Source organism: Oryctolagus cuniculus, chromosome 4, assembly GCF_051225735.1.
Source record: "Oryctolagus cuniculus isolate XC-2025 breed Fujian yellow rabbit chromosome 4, ASM5122573v1, whole genome shotgun sequence".
NCBI classification, from domain to species: domain Eukaryota; kingdom Metazoa; phylum Chordata; class Mammalia; order Lagomorpha; family Leporidae; genus Oryctolagus; species Oryctolagus cuniculus.
The window spans coordinates 8571414-8591455 of record NC_142870.1 but is presented as its reverse complement, the minus strand read 5'-3'; the positions used below and the strand labels follow the sequence as shown (position 1 = coordinate 8591455).

The 20042-nt window shown below is 43.6% G+C and overlaps 1 protein-coding gene across 11 annotated transcripts in view; it reads left to right on the top strand.

Moving 5' to 3' along the window:
- The window catches only part of MORC3 (MORC family CW-type zinc finger 3), a 69280-nt gene that overhangs the window by 5733 nt on the left and 43505 nt on the right, over positions 1-20042 (top strand). For 8 of the 11 annotated variants that reach the window (XR_016233005.1, XR_016233006.1, XR_016233004.1 and 5 more), the window contains exons 2-6: positions 11655-11727; positions 13493-13625; positions 14443-14657; positions 15236-15383; positions 17712-17859. Coding sequence is in view for 8 of the 11 variants with exons in the window: in XM_070071847.2 (XP_069927948.1) it covers positions 11655-11727; positions 13493-13625; positions 14443-14657; positions 15236-15383; positions 17712-17859 (717 nt within the window). In the remaining 3 variants the exon portion in view is untranslated. The remainder of the gene's footprint in view (positions 1-11654; positions 11728-13492; positions 13626-14442; positions 14658-15235; positions 15384-17711; positions 17860-20042) is intronic. The other 3 variants (XM_070071849.1, XM_051833593.2, XM_089331433.1) reach the window with 1 other exon arrangement.

The window sequence follows — 20042 nt, the reverse complement described above, 5'->3', positions numbered from 1 at the left end:
TTGCTTGGTTTGGTTATTTGTGTGGTAAAATGCACAACAAGACATTGACCATCTTAACTATTTTAAGTGCTCAGTATTGTTGAGTTCATTCACACTGTGTTGTGCAACCGGTCTCTAGAGCTGTTCCACCTGCAAAACCAAAACTCCTCTGTCCTCCCTCTCTTAGCCCCTGGCGAATGCTCTTCTACTTTCTGTCCATTTGACGGCTGTGGGTTCCTCCTAGCAATGGAATGGTAAAAGGGGTCTACAAAAAATTCATGCAAGATGAATACTATGAAAAGACTTATGCATGGGTCTCAGATTTTTTTTTTATCAAAACAATCTTTTTTTCTTCTGTGAACTGGTGCTTCAAGCCAAGGCTTTAACCCGCTGCGCGAGAGCACCGGCCCCATCTATGAACCATTTGAAGCACTCTGGTACAGTCTCTACCTTTCTGTGACTGGCTTATTTCAGTTACCTGAATGTATTCAGAATTCATCCTATTGTGGCATGTTTTAGAATTTCTTTCCTTGTTGAAGGCTGAATAATCCATTCTATGTTTAAAGCTGTGATATAGTAAGAAATGTGTATTTGTTCCTGGTCCCAGTATTTGGCAGTGGAGTTCCTGAAACCCTTAGAATTTCCTGGGTGATAGGGGGAGAGGAGCATCTTTTGTTGTTTATCATGAGCCCATTTTCAGCCTGACCTCAGTTTATTCTGATGTGCTTGTTTGGCTTTTTAATTTGAAAGGCTGAGAGCACTGCCCCACCTGCTGATGCACTCCCCAAATGCCTGCAACAGCCAGGGGCTGGAGCGGGCTGGAGCCAGGGCCTGGGAACTCAGTCTGAATGTCCCTTTTGGGTAACAGGTACCCAGCCACCTGAGCCATCGTTGCCTGCTGCCTCCCAGGGTGTGCATGAGCAGGAAGCTGGAGCAGGAGCAGAATCAGGACTCACACCCAGGCACTTGGATTTGGGATGTGGGTGTCCCAGGCAGATCATGGTAGCTCCTTGTACAGCTTCGTAATGGAGGTTGGTAGCCAGAGACACCAATTATGTAATTTAGGAGGTTGGAAATTTCGGCTTTAACCTCTTCCTCTCACCTCCAGGAAGGTGAGGAGGACTGAAGATTGAGCCCAGTCACCATCAGCCAATGATTAATCAACCAGGCCTACAAAGTGGGGCCTCTGTGCAAATCCTGAATGATGGGGTTCAGAAGAGATTTGGGATTGGAGAATTCATGAGGGTGCTGGGAGGGTGGTGCAGCCGTGGAGAGCGTGGAAGCTCCAGGCCCCTTCCCCACAACTTGCCCTGTTGAACCTCTGCATCTAGCTGTTTATCAGTATCCTTTGTGATATCCTGAAGAGTAGGCCAGCAGACCTAAACAGCTAAACAAATGTTTCCTTGAGTTTAGCGAGCCATTGTAGTGAATTACAAAACGTGAGGAGGGAATTGTGTGAACCTCCAGTTTGTAGTTGGTTTGTCAGGGGTATTGGAGGCCTGGACTTGAAATTGGCATCAGACGTGGGGGCATTCTTTTTTATTTTTCAGAGATTTATTTATTTATTCAAACGGGAGAATGATGGGGAGGGGAGAGAGAGAAAGAGAAAGAGAGAATGAATATCTTCTGTTTGCTAGGATACTCCCCAAATGCCTGCAGCAGCTGGGACTGGAACAGGCCAAAGCCAGGAGCCAGGATCTCCATTTGGGTCTCCCATGTGGATGGCAGGGGCCCAATTACTTGGGCCATCTTCTGGTGCTTTCCCAGATACATTAGCAGGGAGCCGGGTGGGAAAGAGAGTACCCCAACCCCACATTGCAGTCATGGGCTTGCTGTACCACAACTGCTGTTCCCAGAATTGGGGTATTCTTATGGGATTCAGACCTTGGCTTAGGAGTCTGAACTAATTCCAGAGACTGTTAAAATGGAATTGAATCATTGCTGGTATCCAAAGAGAATTGGTTGTTGGTACAGAAACAATAATTCTGGGACCAGCATGATGGCGTAGCAGGTGAAGCAGCGACCCATGATGCTAGTTTCCTGTATAGGCGCTGGTTTGATCCCCTGCTGCTACATTTCCTATTTAATTTTTTGAGGCACTGCTGCACAGTTTTCCATAGCAGCTTCACTATTTTACATTCCTTCCAACTTGTCAACCTAGATAACAACAGAGTGGCTTTCTGAAATGGTTAATCAGGAATAGCAGCGCACTGCCATAGGAAATCATGTGCCATAGTGAGCATGGACAAGTCCGAGGAGGCAGAGCCAGGCCAGGGCTGTAAAGGCAAATAAGGGGTAGTTGGCATTTGGCCTAGCAGTTCAGATGTCTGTGTCCCTCATGAATTTGGTACTTGGCTCCGACTCCTGACTCCAGTTTATTGCTAATCCAGTCGTTGGAAGGCAGCTGTGATGGCTCAAATAGTTACGCTCCCACCAATCATATGGGAGATCTGGATTGAGTTTCTGGCTCCCAGATTCATCCTGGCCCAGTCCTGGCTATTACAGGTGTTTGGGGAGTGGACCAGTGGATGGGAGCTGTCTCATTCTGTCTCTGGCTATCTGCCTCTTAAATTAAAAATAAAATAAAATAAAATAAAATAAAGGAGTAAAACAAGGATTACATAAATTGTGGGTGATAGCAACCCAAGGTTAGTCAGGCAGTTCCTGGACAGATGTCCTCATGGAATATATTTTTGTGTGCAAAATTGTGGTGGCCCTTGTCAAAGGTTGTGGTTTTGGCAGTCTTCTGTGATAGTGAGACCCTTCCACTCATGGCTTTCCCCGGTTCCATTTCATCACAGATGATTCCCTTTTTGGTACTGACAGCTTTCACCCCACAAAGCCCAAGAGTTCTAGTTTTTCTACATCCTTGCCAATGCTTGTTATTTTGTGTTTTATTATTTTTTAAAGATTTATTTATTTACTTGAAAGGTAGACTTACGAGATGGAGGGAGGGAAATAGGGATCTTCTATCTGCATATGGGTGCAGAGGCCCAAGCACTTGGGTCATCTTCTGTAGCTTCCCATGCACATTAGCAGGGAGCTGGGTCAGAAGTGGAATAGCTGGGGCTCAAACCTGCATCTGTGGGATGCTGGCACTGCAGACTGCAGCTTAACTCTCTGCACTACAGCACCAGCCCCAGAGATTTATTTTTTATTTGAAAAGCAGAGTTACAGATAGGGAGTGAAAGATCTTTCATCTGCTGGTTCATTCCCCAAATGGCCACAATGGCTGGGGCTGGGCCAGGCTGAAGCAGGAGTCCTGAGCTTCTTCAAGGTCTCCCAATTGGGTGCAGGTGCCCAAGCACTTGGGCCATCTTCTGCGGTTTTCCCATGCACTTTAGCAGGGAGCTGAATGGGAAGTGGAGCAGTCCTGTCGTGAACTGGCGCCAATGTGCAATGCCTGCGTCATAGGCGGCGGTTTTGTTTTTGACAGTAGTCAATGAGTAAGTTGTTATCTCCTTGTGGTTTGATTTGTATTTTCTTGATGATAAGTGGTGTTGAACATCTTTTCATGTGCTTGTGGCTATTTGTATACTTTCTTCGAAAAATGTCTACTTAAGACCTTTGCCCTTTTTTTTTTTTTTAAGATTTATTTATTTTTCTTGAAAGTCAGAGTTACAGAGAGGCAGAGGCAGAGAGAGAGAGAAGTCTTTCATCCACTGGTTCACTCCCCAAATGGCTGCAACGGCTGGAGCTGGGCTGATCCGAAGTCAGGAGACAGGATCCTCCTCTGGGTGCAGGGTGCAGGGGCCCTAGGGCCTGGGCCATCTTCTACTGCTTTCCCAGGTCATAGCTGAGAGCTGGATTGGAAGTGGAGCAGCCGGGACTCGAACCAGTGCCCATAGGGGATGCTGGCACTGCAGGCAGTGGCTTTACCCGCTATGCCACAGCGCCGGTCCCCTGCTCTTCTTTTTAATATGGTTGTTTTGTTTTTAGTTGTTGAAGAAATTCTTTATATATTCTAGATGTTAGCCACATATCAGATTTTTTAAAGGTTAATTTTATTTCTTTGAAGGGCAAAGTGAGACCTCTTCCATCCAATGATTTGCTTCCCAAATACCTGCAACAGCCAGGGCTGTGCCAGATCTAAGCCAGGAGCCAGGAACTCCATCCAGATCTCCCACATAGGTAGCCAGGACCCAAAGATTCCACCCATCATCTGCTGTTTCCCAAGGTGTGCATTAGCAGGAAGCTGGATTGGAAGCAGCAGCATTCGATTGTAAGATATGGGAGTGTAAGTGGTAATACCCTTCTCTGCCTCAGTGCCCACCCCAGCAGATACTCAATTTGCAAATATTTTCTCCCATTCTCTAGGTTCCCTTTTTATTTTGCTGATTGTGTCCTATGATGTGGACTTTTAATTTTTATTTATTCATTTATTTTGCTTATTTGAAAGGCAGTGACAGTCAGATCTGCTGGTTCATTCTCTTTAAGTCCCTGCAATAGCTGGGGGCTGGGACAGGGGCCAGGAACTTAATCCAGGTCTCCATGTGGGTGGTAGGGACTCAAGCACGTGTGCCATCACCTGCTGTCTCCTAGGTGAACATTAGCAGAAGGCTAAAACTGAGAGTGGAACCCGGGTTCAAATGCCACCACTCCTGGTATGAGGTGGGTATCCCAAGCAGTGGCTTAATAACCGCAATGCCAGTTACTTGTCCATGATCACGGTACAGATTTTTGTTGTTGTTATTCTTTTTTTAAGATTTACTTATTTTTACTTGAAAGGCAGAATCATAAAGAGAGAGGGAGCAACAGGGAGAGATCTTCCATCTGCTGGTTCATTCCTCAAATGCCCTCTATGGCTAGGGCTTGGCATGGCAAAAGCCAGGAACTTAGAATACCATTCAGGTCTCCCACGTGGTTGCAAGGGACCAAGCACTTGTTCCATCTTCCGTTGCTTTCCCAGGTGCATTGGCAGGGAGCTGGATCAGAAGTGGAGCAGCCAGGACTTTGAATTGGTGCTCATGGGATACTGGCAACACTACCAGCAGCTTAACCTGCTGTACCACAACGCTGGTCCCATGATGGGAGTTTTTTTTTTTTTTTTTAAAAAGATTTATTATTTATTTGAAAGAGTTAAACAGAGAGAGAAGGAGAGGCACAGAGAGAGAGACAGAGAGAGACAGAGGTCCTCCATCCGCTGGATCACTCCCCAGATGGCCGCAACAGCCAGAGCTGCACCAATCTGAAGCCAGGAGACAGAAGCTTCTTATGGGTATCCCATGTGGGTGTAGGGTCCCAAGGACTTGGGCCATCTTCTACTGTTTTCCCAGGCCATAGCAGAGAGCTGGATTGGAAGTGGAGCAGCCAGGACTTGAACCAGCACCCATATGGCATGTCAGCACCGCAGGTGGCAGCTTTACCCGCTATGCTACAGTGCCTGCCCCCATGATAGAGTTTTAAACTTTGACATGATCTATTTTATATTCACTTTTATTGTATCCAAAATATCATCCTCTGATCTGATGGCATGAAGCTTTTCTCATTTTCCTCTGTTTTACAGTTTATTTTTTCCAGTTTAGTTTTTTACTAAATACTATGTAACATTCTGTATATTGCATAATACATTGCACAACCTTCTAGCAGCGGTAGATGACCATAACCATAACTGAGTTTTTTTTCATCAATCAGGAAAATGTTTCCTTAATCAGTGTTCTGTAAACACTTTGTCACACAACGATGAGTTTTTAAAATATTTTTTTAAATTTATTTTATTTATTTGAAAGAGTTACAGAGAGAGGTAGAGACAGAGAGGTCTTCCATCCAATGGTTCACTCCCCAGATGGCTGCAATGACTGGAGCTGCGCCAATCCGAAGCCAGGAGCCAGGAACTTCTTCCGGGTCTCCCACATGGGTGCAGGGGCCCAAGGACTTGTGCCATCTTCTGCTTTCTCAGGCCATAGCAGAGAGCTGGATCAAAGAGGGGCAGCTGGGACTTAGAACCGGCACCCATATGGGGTGCCAGTGCTTCAGGCCAGGGCTTTAACCCATTGCGTGGCAGCGCTGGCCCACACGGTGATGATTAACTCCAGGGACACGCATAGCTCTTTCCATCAAATGCCACTGTAAATGAAAATGGGCAGCTTTTTTTCCTTGCACCCATTAATGAACTTGTGAATGTGTACAGTGGCTACTCTGGGGATAACCAGGCCCACCGCCGTGATGGTGGCTACCTGAGCTGAAACCCTCCTGTAGGCCCCTTAAGGGTGACCAGGAACTCAAAAGTGGGGCCGTGCCAGGTACTTCAGAGGGAGCGGCAGTCAGCTGGGGCTCAAGAATGGCTCAGGTTTCCCAGTTTTAGCTCTACGTTTACATGCTTGATCAATTTTGAGTTAGTTCTTGTATGTTTCTTAAGGTGGAGGTCCAGTTTGGCCCTTTTGCAGTTGGCTGCTTGTTAAAAACATGCCCTCCCCACATTCAGTGATCTTGGCACTCTTGTGAAAAATCACTTTTTCGTACACGCAAGAGTTTATGTGTAGCCTCTGCTTACTGACTTGCTTTTAATTCCTCTGTCTTCAGTTGTCCCTGGAGTCCATGGCCTGCGATTATCAGTTTCCTCGGAGGACAGATCTCCAGACTCTATGGGGTTGCTCAGTTTCAAGGCTGCTTGGCATGAGAGAAGGGACTGGGGGAATCTATTCTGTGTTCTTTTGAAGACTTTGAACCTATCTTGTTTAAATCTGTCAAGGATCGCGGCTTGGTTCTTGTTCGGCTTTCCATCACCTTTTTTTTTTCCCAGTCACCTTAAGACTGGATTTAGGCCGGCGCCGCGGCTCACTAGGCTAATCCTCCACCTTGCAGCGCCGGCACACCGGGTTCTAGTCCCGGTCGGGGGCACCGGATTCTGTCCCAGTTGCCCCTCTTCCAGGCCAGCTCTCTGCTGTGGCCAGGGAGTGCAGTGGAGAATGGCCCAAGTGCTTGAGCCCTGCACCTGCATGGGAGACCGGGAGAACCACCTGGCTCCTTGCTTCGGATCAGCGCAGTGTGCCGGCCGCAGCCCGCCGGCCGCAGCCCACCGGCCACAGCCCGCCGGCCGCAGCCCACCGGCCACAGCGGCCATTGAGGGGTGAACCAACAGAAAAGGAAGACCTCTTTCTCTCTCTCTCTCTCTCTGTCTCTCTCTCACTGTCCACGCTGCCTGTCAAAAAAAAAAAAAAAAAAAAAAAGAAAGAAAGAAAGAAAGAAAGAAAGAAAGAAAGAAAGAAAGAAAGACAGACTGGATTTAATTAATTCCTTCCAGGCTATTACATCAGGTATCACTAATCTGTGTTTTCCAAAGTCCATGCTAATGATTATGTTATCTGCTGCCACCTATCACTTCTCCAATTCTTTTTGTTCTTTTAGATTTATAACTTTTTTAAAGATTTTATTTATTTATTTGGAGGGTAGAGTTATAGACAGAGAGAAAGGTCTTTGATCAGTTGGTTCACTCCCCAAATGGCCACAACGGCTGGAGCTGGGCCACTCTGAAGCCAGGGGCTTCTTCCAGGTCTCACATGTGGGTGCAGGGGCCCAGGGACTTAGACCATCTTCCACTGCTTTCCCAGACCATAGACAGAGAACTGGATCAGAAGAGAAGCAGCTGGGACTCAAACCGGTGCACACATGGGATGCTGGTGCCACAGGCAGAGGCTTAGCATACTGTACACAGTGCCAGCTCTGGTTTATGACTTTTTTTAAAATTAATTAATTTATTTATTTGAAAGAGTTACATAGAGAGAGAAGGAGAGGCAGAGAGAGAGGTCTTCCATCTACTGGTTCATTCCCCAGTTGGCCGCAACAGCCAAAGCTACACCAGATCAGGAGCCAAGAGCTTCTTCCAGGTCGCCCACATGGGTGCAGCGGCCCAAGGAATTGAGCCATCTTTCACTGCTTTCCCAGGGCATAGCAGAGAGCTGGATTGGAAGTGGAGCGGCCGGGACTCGAACTGGTGCCCATATGGGAGGCCAGCACTGCAGACAGCAGCTTTACCTGCTACGCCACAGTGCTGGCCCTGGTTTATGACTTTTTAATTTTCATTTTGGAGAGTTTTAGGCGAGAGCGGAAGTAAACAGTCCAAACATTTAAGCTTCCATGTTTTAAAAGTTTTATATGTAGATTTTTAAAGTTTTGTGACTCATTGCTGATTCTAAAAGTTCTGTTGATTTTTTAAGAATCTATTTCAATTCTATAGTCTTGCATTCATGTGTGTGTGTGTGTGTGTGTGTGTTTTTGTGACAGGCAGAGTGGACAGTGAGAGAGAGAGACAGAGAGAAAGGTCTTCCTTTGCTGTTGGTTCACCCTCCAATGGCCGCCGCGGCCGGCCGGCGCGCTGCGGCCGGCGCACCGCACTGATCCGATGGCAGGAGCCAGGTAATTATCCTGGTCTCCCATGCAGGTGCAGGGCCCAAGCACTTGGGCCATCCTCCACTGCCCTCCCTGGCCACAGCAGAGAGCTGGCCTGGAAGAGGGGCAACTGGGACATAATCCGGCACCCCGACCGGGACTAGAACCCGGTGTGCCGGAGCCGCAAGGTGGAGGATTAGCCTAGTGAGCCACGGCGCCGGCCTAAATTGTTATTTTTAAAAAACATCTATTTCTATTTGAAAGTCAAAATTGCAGAGAGAGGGAGGGAGAGATTGAGATCTTCCATCCCTGGTTCACTCCCCAGATGGCCACAGTAGGCCAGGCTGAAGCCAGGAGCCCAAAGCTGCTTCTGGGTCTCCCATGTGGGTGCAGAGGCCCAAGGACTTGGGTCATCTTCTGCCTTCCCAGGGACATTAGCATGGAGCTGGATGGGAAGTGGAGCAGCCGAGACTCCAGCTGGTGCTCATAGGGGATGCCGGTGCTGCAGACAGCAGCTTTACCCGTTGCACCTTAGCACTGCCTCTGTAAATTATTTTCAAATGTCACTTTAAGTGTGTTTTACAGGGTGATGTTCGATGTTCTCCAGGAGTATTCTCTAAAACTACTATACTGGTCTGTTAATATTGGTGGATTATTTCTTTAAATGTTTGATTATTTTGGTTTGTATACCCAAATATTTCCCAAATAATTACCTAAGGGAATCCTGTGCTGTCTGGTTGAGGCTGTCTGATTCTTTTTACACTTTTTCATGTTATAGTTTCTTTGGGATTTGGGAGGACAGGATGGGGACCTAGAATCCAAACTGGAGCAGATATGATTCCTGTTAGGCAGATTTTCCCTAGCCAAAGTGTAGTCTACTCTTGTATTGGGGTGGAGGACTTGTTACTTCCAGTCAAATACCTGCTTCTCTTCTGCTGAATCTTCTAACCCTGAGTCACATGAAAACCAAGATCTTTGTATATCCAGTTAAGTATCCCTGCTCTAAACCCTACTCAATTCTCGTTTTCAAATTGTATTTTGGTTTTAGTTCCTTTACCTGAGGCCCTCACATATTTCCTTGTCTTTATATGAACTCATACTTACAATGCTTACTTGTTCCAGGCATGCTTGTGAGCACTTAAATATATTGTCTTGTAATTTTCTTGGCACCCTGTTGAGCTGATAGTGTGGGTCATCCTCAGTTAGAGATGGCAAAACCTGAGGCACAGCAGGTAGGCCCTTGCCCAGGCTCGCACATCCAGTTCACCTGCTCCGTGCTCTGCTCTAGCGTGTGCCTTGTCTGTTCAAGAGTAGTTTTTCTTTCTGGCTAAGGTCATGTTCTAAAGAATGAGGTTAAGGATGGTTAAAGATAATTGCTTGTGTTTAAATAACCAAGAAGCCACTCTTCAGCATTTGTTGTCTTTTCTTACTGATGCGCTTTTCAATTTGCTCTCAGGGAAATGTTACACCGAAATTGTGTGCCTTGTCGGTTTGGCATCAGTGTAGGGACTGAAGTCATTCAGTGAGTAGTGGGCGGTTGCATCACCACATTGTACCTTACATCTAAATTCTGGCTGTCATAGTGTGGACCAAAACACCCCATTTCTAGCTCCAGACTTCACCCCTAACAAATACATAAAATGCAGCAGAGACAGAGCTGTAAGGATTTGCGGTAGTGACAAATCATCTTCTCTTCTGGTATCCAGAGGTTTTACACTCCATGGGCTTGCTCTATAGTAAGATGTAGAATGTGCAAGGAATATGCCATTTTATAAACAGAGATCGTGCAAGGGGTGGCAGTGGGTCAGGAGGATCTTTCTGATTGGGACTGCTGGCATTTTGTCAGGTAGACACTACATTTGAGAAAAAGCTTATTGTGCAGGATGAAGATCTAGAAATTGATTTTTCATTTAAAACTGTGATGTATACTTTAGAATGACTGAGTTACGTATCCTTATTTTGTGAATGTGTTACGCTGTATTATCCAATGTATGGCATAGAAAGTGAGAATCACATGTATTTTAAATTGAAGAACAGGCTTCTGTAAGATACCATTTATCACATGAGTAATACTTGAACCTGATGATAAACAAAGAGTTGAAGACTGACTAAACAGCAAATGTGGGAAAGCAGAGGAAAAGAGGATCTGTCCTGGCACCTGTTGGCAGCAGCTGAGCATTATAAATGTAGTTGCCTTGATTGATAATCTAGTCCTATTTCTCAGGCTCTTCACACTAAACACAATGCCCCTTTTCTTGTTTTCCTTAACCATGAGAGAATCTTCAAAATGAACACAAGAAAAGTTGCATGGAAATTCTCTGCATATTGACAGTTTCAAGCCTCATCCCCCCCCCTTTTTTTTTAAGATTTATTTTATTTATTTGAAAGACAGAGTTGCAGAGAGAGGTAGAGACAGAGAGAGAGGTCTTCCATCTGCTCCTTCACTCCCCAGATGGCCGAAACGGCTGGAGCTGTGCCGATCAGGAGCCAGGAGCTTCCTCCAGGTCTCCTACGTGGGTGCTAGGGGCCCAAGGACTTTGAGCCATCTTCTACTGCTTTCCCAGGCCATAGCAGAGAGCTGGATTGGAAGAGGAGCAGCCAGGACTAGAACCGGTGTCCATATGGGATGCCGGTGCTTCAGGCCAGGGCTTTAGCTCGCTATGCCACAGCGCTGGCCCCTCAAGCCTCATCCTTTTAAAACCATGTATATACTATACATTTGATGTCTGCAGTCATCAGGAATTTGGAGTGTTCCCTATGATGTGATTGATTGGCATATTCTTTTAGACTATTGTGAGAAAAATCGGAGGTAAGACTCTAGCAAGATGGTTTGTTACATGGAAACTATTACTTGTTGCTGTTCAGAGTTTTCAGGTGCATACCATGACACTGCCCTGCATGTTCAACTGTAGTGAGCTTTGAGTAAGTGCTATAATCAAGTTGAGGCGTCAAATACTGACTCTTGAAGAGACACCAGAAAAGCTGCTGACCAAGCAAAGTTAAACTGATTAGACCTAATACACTAAGGAGAAAACACCCCCCAGACAAGATTGTGGCTCAAAGTGGACAGATTAGAAAATGCTGTTTATGGGATTTTAGGGCCTTGGCAGGATCGTTTTAAGATGGGTTTTGAAAAGAGTCTTAATGTATGAGCTATCTAGTTGGTTCTCAGCCTTATTTTCCAGAAATCATTTAGGTTTTATCTTCCAGATACACCTTGCACCCACTAGCTAAGTCATTTTTGTTTGGTTTCAGTGTTGGTTATCATGGGAACAAAAGATTATATTGGTTTCTGTTCTCAAAAGTAAGGCTCAGATTAACTTATATGAATCTTTATTTTGTTTTAGCTTTGTCCGAAGTTTTTACATACAAACTCTACTAGTCACACTTGGCCATTCAGTGCAGTTGCTGAATTAATAGGTATGTAAACTGACATTTCATGTATGATCTGTGGTTTGTGATTGTAGTTTTAAAGCTATTTATTGAAAAATAATATACAAATGCACTTTAAAAATGTATCTTAAATGATAATACTATGGCCGGCGCCGCAGCTCAATAGGCTAATCCTCTGTCTGCGGCACCAGCACACCAGGTTCTAGTCCCAGTCGGGGCGCCGGATTCTGTCCCGGTTGCCCCCCTTCCAGGCCAGCTCTCTGTTGTGGCCTGGGAGTGCAGTGGAGGATGGCCCAAGTGCTTGGGCCCTGCACCCGCATGGGAGACCAGGAGAACCACCTGGCTCCTGGCTTTGTATCAGTGCAGTGCGCTGGCTGCAGCGTGCCAGCCGTAGCGGCCATTGGAGGGTGAACCAACGGAAAAGGAAGACCTTTCTCTCTGTCTCTCTGTCCACTCTGCCTGTCAAAAAAAACAAAAACAAACAAAAAAACCCAACAAACTAGTGGTGAAGGTGACCTACCATAAAAACTATTAAGGCTTGTATTAGTGACTTCTCTACCTTCTCCCATAAGTTATCCAAGTACTTCATAATATTTAGGATTTAATTTGCTGTGATCATAAATGATATTGGAAGTATTTTTATTCTGGTTATAAAAGTAAAAAATAAAAATTACATTTAGTGAAAAAGTTTGTGTACATACAGAATGGATTAATTTTTCTGGTGTTAGAAGTGTTAATTTTATATTTTAGTTATAGTAAATTATTTCTCCAGCCAATGGGATGATCAAGGTCGTGTTATATTGAATATTGTTCTTTAAATTTATTTGAGAGAGCTCCTGCCTGCTGATTCACTCCCAAATGCCTGCAACAGCCAGGGCTGGGCCAGACTCAAGGTTGAGTGACAGAGCGGGAGAGAGAGAATCTTCCATCCCCTGGTTCACTCCCCAAATGCCTGTAATAGTCAGGTTGGGCCAGGGTGAAGCCAGGAGGCAAAAACTCCATCTAGGCCTCCCACTTGGGAAGCAGGGACTCGAGTACTTGAACCATCATCTGCCCCCTTTAGAGTGCACATTTGCAGAGAGCTGGACTGGAAGTGGAAGAGCCAGGACTGGAACTAGGCGCTCCAGTATGGGATGTGTTGTCCTAAGCAGTGGCCCAATCTGCTATGACATGATACCTGCCCTTATTTTCTGTTTTTAATGTATCCCTTCATACTTGCCTATTCTATTGCTACTCTTTAGCCAGTACGCTAAACAGGATATTAAAGGGATGAGTTTACAGATATAGAATTGTAAAGCTCTCAAGAAACTTCAGTGAAACTCAAGGACCACCATTTGAAATTTGTTAAGCAGTCTTATCTTCTGTCTGTGCATATTGCTTAGTAGAAAATGACAGTGCCTTCCCTTTATTGAATGACAGTTGTGTGTACCTTCCATGTCAACTAGTGCTAGTAGAGAATTCCAGGTTCCATGTGGCAGCCAGGCTAGTCCCTCTGAATCATCTCTGTAAGTGCCTTGAGTTTTCTTCCTTTATACTCTTCAGTGTAGTAGGTACCAGCCTTTGCTCTCTGCTTAACATAAAGGGCTTTGGGAAGGATTAAATCTGTACTAGCCAATGAGTAATTCAGATGCAGGATGCAGAGTAATTTCATGTTTTCTTAGGAGTTCCAAAGTTGCTGCTTTCAAAGTTATCTTAAAATGTGGTATTCAGTTCCTTCTTACAGGATTGTTCTGAACTAATTGATCTTACTTAAAATGTGAAATGAGAATTTCTCAAAACTTTTGTTTCCCAGATAATGCTTACGATCCTGATGTGAATGCTAAACAGATATGGATTGACAAAACAGTGATAAATGAGCGTATATGCTTGACATTCACTGATAATGGGAATGGTATGACTTCAGATAAATTACATAAAATGCTGAGGTATGTAAAAATGTGGTGTGCTTCTTAAAGTCTTTGCTTGTATGGTTTCAAGTGTCATATACACCGTCCTTTGTTTTTAGTGTCTTAAACATGAAATTGCTGTAACCGCTATCTGATCTATTCTTTAAGAGTCTTCCATCTTGTTCTGCTGTTGTAGCTTTAGGCAGTCTCCATGTTCTCAGTACCTACTCCTAGAGTTCTGCCATTGCCGTCAAGTTGTAGCACATCGGTATCCGTTATTTACACGTAATACACATTGGTTTGAACCAGTATTTCTAATAAAACCTGGCACTTTGAGGGAGTGAGGACGCAGCATAAAATAGTAAAGCCTTGTTTCAGAGAACATGGCATCAGTAGGAGTCCAGATGTGCCTGAGATACAGAGTACAGGTGCAGGGTAGAGGGAGAAGTGAGAATCAGGGAACTCTCTGCCCCTTAAATACTCCTTGTGCTGCCAGCAAATCACATTGAGTCCTTCATTAATCATACCATGGTAGGCTTGCTAACAAGAGAATGATTCATACTGAGAGGAAGAGATTCATGGGGTGCGATCTCAGGGCCCAGGGGCTCAGATTTTAAATTGCCTGTTTAATCAGAGAGTGCCAGGTGATGAGCTCCTGTGGTAATACCTGTAATCTTTACACCTTGGATGATAGATTTGGTTTTCTTCATTTCAGAGAGGAGGGATTAGAGTAATTTGCCTGAGAGTATGCAGCATTACAGTGGTTGCATGTACTTGCTATTATACTTGTTGTGTTTTTTAAAAAAACATTGAGGAAGATCGTTATTTATGTTTTAAATCTTTCTGTTCTTTTTAGCTTTGGCTTCAGTGACAAAGTCACCATGAATGGTCATGTCCCAGTTGGATTGTATGGGAATGGCTTCAAGTCAGGTTCTATGCGCTTGGGTAAAGATGCAATCGTTTTTACCAAAAATGGAGAAAGCATGAGCGTGGGCTTCTTGTCTCAGACCTACTTGGAAGTCATAAAAGCAGAACATGTTGTTGTCCCAATAGTGGCATTCAACAAGCACCATATCCTTTTGCTTTTGAAACAGAAGCTGTGGAGAAACCGTTGAAATATTCTCAAACATGCTGTCCTTCTGCCTTCCTCCAAACTTGTGGTTTTTAATCATAGCTGTTCAGCTCATGTCTTTGTCTACTGCCTTTACATTACACCAGAGGCCAAGTAAGGGTTTGTCCCTTTCTCTTCTCTGTCAGAATTGTGCCATGGAAATCCTCAGCATGAAGTGGTTGCATTTTGTTAGGCTTCCTAAGACTGTCCTCTTTATTTCAGACTCACTATGAACAAGTAAGACACTGATAGTCTGGTTTGAAAATATTGCTAACAAATGACCCTGAAAAGCCAGGTAGCTGTAAGAAAATGCCTTCCTTATAAACAGATTGAAGTATTAGAAGGCATTAAATTAGTTTGGAATAATAGTAAACTTATTTTTTAATCCTGCTTGGTGTTCATTTATAAGATCAAAGTGCCATTTTAAAGCTTATAAAATAATTTAGGAAATGGCTTTTTTGTTACTTGTTTATTAAGGTGATTTTCATACTGTAATTTAAAAATACATTGCTGATCTCAGTCTTAACTTCGGATATACGACAGATGATTAATTTAGCAGAATCAAAAGCAAGCCTTGCTGCAATTCTGGAACATTCTCTGTTTTCTACGGAGCAGAAGTTACTGGCAGAACTTGATGCTATTATGGGTAAGAAGGGGACGAGGATCATCATTTGGAATCTTAGAAGGTAAATGTACACTTGTACACTTCAACTGGGTGCTGGCCATTTGGGAAGTGGTTTCCTTATAAATGTCTCATACAGAGTAGAGACGCATGGGAAGGTACTCTTTTGGACATAGTTCGTTCGTGAATTGACTTTTCCAGGGATATTTCACAGAATCCACTCTGACTTCATTTTGAGATATTTTGATATTGCTGCAGTAAATTCCCTGTCTCTGCCATTCAGTCTCCATTAGCTTTCTATTCTATTATCCTACCTTCTTCTCAAAAAAATGAAAGACAAGGGTCGGCACTATGGCGTAGTAGGCTAAGCTTCTGCTTGCGGCACCATTCGTGTCCGGCTGTTCCTTTTCCGATCCAGCTCTCTGCTGTGTACTGGGAAAGCAGTAGAAGATGGTCCAAGTGCTTGGGCCCCTGCATCCACATGGGAGACCTGAAAGTAGCTCCTGGCTTCGGATCGGCCCAGCTCTGGCTGTTGCGGCCATTTGGGGAGTGCACCAGAGGATGGAAGACTTTTTTCTTTCTCACTCCCCTTTTCTATAACTCTAGCTCTCAAATAAATATAAATCTTAAAAAAAAAAAAAGTTCAGCTTGTGAAAGTTAAAGAGTAATCCTTGTCCATTTTCCCTTTGTAAAGGAGGATTTATTATCTGTTAAGAAAAGTAATATAGGTAAAATTTTTGTTTCTAAAAATTTATAGTTCATTATCCTTATGAGTATAAAATCCATTGCAAATAAAAGTTTTAAAATTTAGTGTTAATGTGTAATATAGAGAGCTAAGATAGGCTGAAGAATAAAGCAACAAGTAGTGGTTAGCCTAAGATTGCTGTTTATTTTAGAAAAGTTTGTTTTCATTTTTACTTGAAAGGCAGAGATAGAAATTTGGTTCCCTCCTCAAATGCCTGCAAAAGCTGGGCATGGGTCAGGCTAAAATTAGGAGCCCAAAACTCAACCCAGGTCTCCCCATGGGTGGCAGGGACCCAAGTTCTTGACCCGTCACTTGTTGCCTCCCAGTGTGTGCATTAGCAAGAAGATGGTTTGCAAGTGGAGTAGCTGGACTTGAGCCAGGCACTCCAGTAGAGAATGTGCGTGGTGGTGGCTTAACTACTGCACCAAACACCTACTCTATTTTCTTTTGGTCTGTCCTCCTGTAGGGTTTTTTATAATTTTTAGTTAAAAGTTTTTAAGATAATTATAGACTTACCTGCAATTGTAACAAGTAATTCTGAGATGTCATGTACCTTTTGCCTGGCCTTTCCTGATGATAACATCTTGTAAGAGCTAGAAAACAGTTTATTGATATTGACAAGTTCTTGATGTTGATACAGTCAAGATACAGGGCACTTTTCATCACTGAGAGAATTCCCCTGATGTTGCCCTTTTGTAGCCACATCTATCTTCTACCTTCTTAATCCCCGGCAATTTCTAATCTGTTCTCCAAATCTATACATTAGTCATTTTTTTAAAAGATTTATTTATTTGAAAGGCAGAGTTACAGAGAGAGGTAAAGACAGAGAGAGAGGTCTTCCATCCGCTGGTTCACTCCCCAGATGACTGCAATGGCCAGAGCTGCACTGATCTGAAGCTAGGAGCCAGGAGCTTCCTCCAGGTCTCCCACGCAGGTGCAAGTCCTTGGGCCATCTTCTACTGCTATCCTAGGCCATAGCATAGAGCTGGATCGGAAGAGGAGCAGCCGGGACTAGAACTGGTGCCCATATGGGATGCTGGCACTTCAGGCCAGGGCATTAACCTGCTGTGCCACAGAGCCAGCCCCTAAATTTATCATTTTAAGAATGTTATGTAAGTGGAATACAGTACGAAACCTTTGGGGACTGGTCTTTTTCACTCATACTTCTCTGAGGATTCATCCGGGTTCTTGTGTGCATCAGTGGTTGTTATTTGCTGAGTAGCATTGCTTTGTATGCCTGGGCCACAGTGTGTTAAAGGACATCTGGTTGTTTAGTTTTTGCCCATTCCAAAAAAAAAAAAAAAAAATAGGTGTGAACAGTCACGTGCAAGTGTTGGTACGAACACAGCCTTCATTTTTCTAAGGTAAATGGACGGAAGTGTAATTGCTCTGTCAGGGTAGTTGCAGTTTTACTGTAATGGACTGCCAGACTGTTGCCCAACATGGCTGTACCATTTATATCCCCCACCTCCCACCCCGGGAAGGTATGAATGATAACAGTTTCCTGGCATCTTCTTGAATTCTCTTTTTTCCCTCTTCTTTTGCTCGTTCCCCCTCATGCCATGTTTTGTTTGTAAGCAACCTGTAGTATTTGGTTATATTGCTGCAAAGTAAAATTTTGGTTCTATCTGAAAATTGTTTTTATAGCTACAAAAATGCAACAGAGTTTGATTTTGACAAAGACAAATATGACATCCGAATTCCTGAGGACTTAGATGAGACAACTGGGAGGAAGGGGTACAAGAAGCAAGAACGGATGGACCAGATCGCCCCCGAAAGTGACTACTCCCTGAGGGTAGGTGCTCCGCTCTGTGCAATGAGGAAACCGAGTTTGCGGTACCTGCTTACGATATGAAGGCTGCCAGTGATCTCTGAATGAAAACATCTGAGACAGAAGCCAAATCACTAAAGTTTTCATTAGCTCACTTGTTATGTTTCCTTGTTAATTGCAAGGTCCTTAGGTCTGTCAAGTGCTTGTATTTCTAGTATGCATTTGATTATTGAATTGGTAATGTTGGAACCAGTGTATCAGTATGTTGCCCATCGTAATCAATTCAGTCAGAAAACACCAAATTCAGAATCTTTAAAAAATGTTTATGATGTATCAATACATGCCTAATGTATATTAATTGTTTTTCTAAAGCAATAAATTATAGATTATAATGTTCATTAATTCAACTTTGTGATAATTATCTCTAAGAATTAACCTTAGACATAGGTTGTGTTTAAGATTAAAGAAACAAATATATCAGAAGAACAGTGTTGATATAATAAAGAATATTAAGTATCTTAGTTGCTATGATAAGATATGATGCTTTTTGCTTTTATCTTTTGGACTAAAATTACTGCAGAACCCCAGGCCCAGGCTTATTTGATGTTAGCAGGTTTGTTGTGTGACTTTTTCTAGAAGTCACAGTGGCAGGCATTTGTTGTTCCTTGGTTTTTCCTGATGTGTTCTGGGGTATGTTCTAGCTATTAAGAAAATTTTGTCCAAATATGAAACAGATCCAGAGGCAGCCAGAATAGATAGTGTGGTTTTAGCACACTACAAAGTATACTATTTTAAAATGTTTCTCATAAATTTTATAAATGACAACATATTTTGAATTCAGGAGTTAGAAAAAGGAAGAGAAGTGTTGAAACTTTAGTTTTGTGTTGAACTTTTCATTAGTGCTTTATGAGTTGATCAGTGCATTTTCTTTAGGGCTTTCTGGCAGCTTGGGAGCAGGTACGGGAGAATATATGAAGAGTCTTCATGGAAATGCATATTATGACAAAACTATGTGTGGATTTCAAAAAGTTCACATCAAAATAATTTACCTTTCAATTCCATTTCTTAAATGAACTGTGATTTCCTCTCATTTTAAAATATTTTAAAGGGCCAGTGCTGTGGCACAGTGGGTTAACGTCCTGGCCTGAAGCGCCAGAACCCATATGGGTGCCAGTTCGAGACCCGGCCGCTCCACTTCTGATCCAGCTCTCTGCTGTGGCCTGGGAAAGCAGTAGAAGATGGCCCAAGTCCTTGGGCCCTGCACCCACATGTGAGACCTGGAAGAAGCTCCTGGCTCCTGGCTTCAGAGTGGCCCAGCTCTGGCCGTTGTGGCCATTTGGGGAGTGAACCATCAAATGGAAGACCTCTCTTTCTCCCTCTCTCTGCCTCTCCTCTCTGTGTAACTCTGACTTTCAAATAAATAAATAAATCTTTTAAAAAATATTTTAAAGTACAGAGTTTAGTAAACTTTCTAAAGTAGCTCAACGTTCATACATTAAGAATTGAAGACATAGAAGTATCTTGATGAGCACTGATTGTTACAGCGCAGTTTTGAAAAATACATTATGTTTGTCTACTGGGCTTTGATATTGGTGCATTATATAGAATTCTTTTTATTTATTTATTTTAAAAAAATTTATTGATTTTCTTTGAAAGGCAGAGGCAGAGAGAGAGGTCTTCTGTCTACTGGTTTACTCCCCAAAGGCCACAATAGCCAGAGCTGGGCTGATCTGAAGTCAGGAGCTTCTTCCTGGTCTCCTACGTGGGTGCAGGGAACCAAGCACTTGGGCCATCTTCTGCTTTCCCAGGTCATATCAGAGAGCTGGATCAGAAGAGGAGCAGCCAGGACTCAAACCAGCACCCTTATGGGATGCTGGCATTACAGGCAGTGCTTTACCTGCTGTGCCACAGCGCTGGCCCCCTTATGTAGAATTCTTTTTTCCTATTCAAATGTATATATTACTCACTAATTTTATTAAATCTTGCTGATTATTATTTTTTTAAAATATTTTATTTATTATTTATTTGAATGGTAGAGCTATAGAGGGAGAGACAGAGAGAAAGGTCTTCCATCTGCTAGTTCATTCCCCAAATGGCCACAATGGCCAGAGTTGGGCCGATCCAAAGCCAGGAGACGAGCTTCTTCCAGGCCTTCCTCTTGGTTGCAGGGGCCTAAGATCTTGGCCTGTCTTCTACTGCTTTCCCAG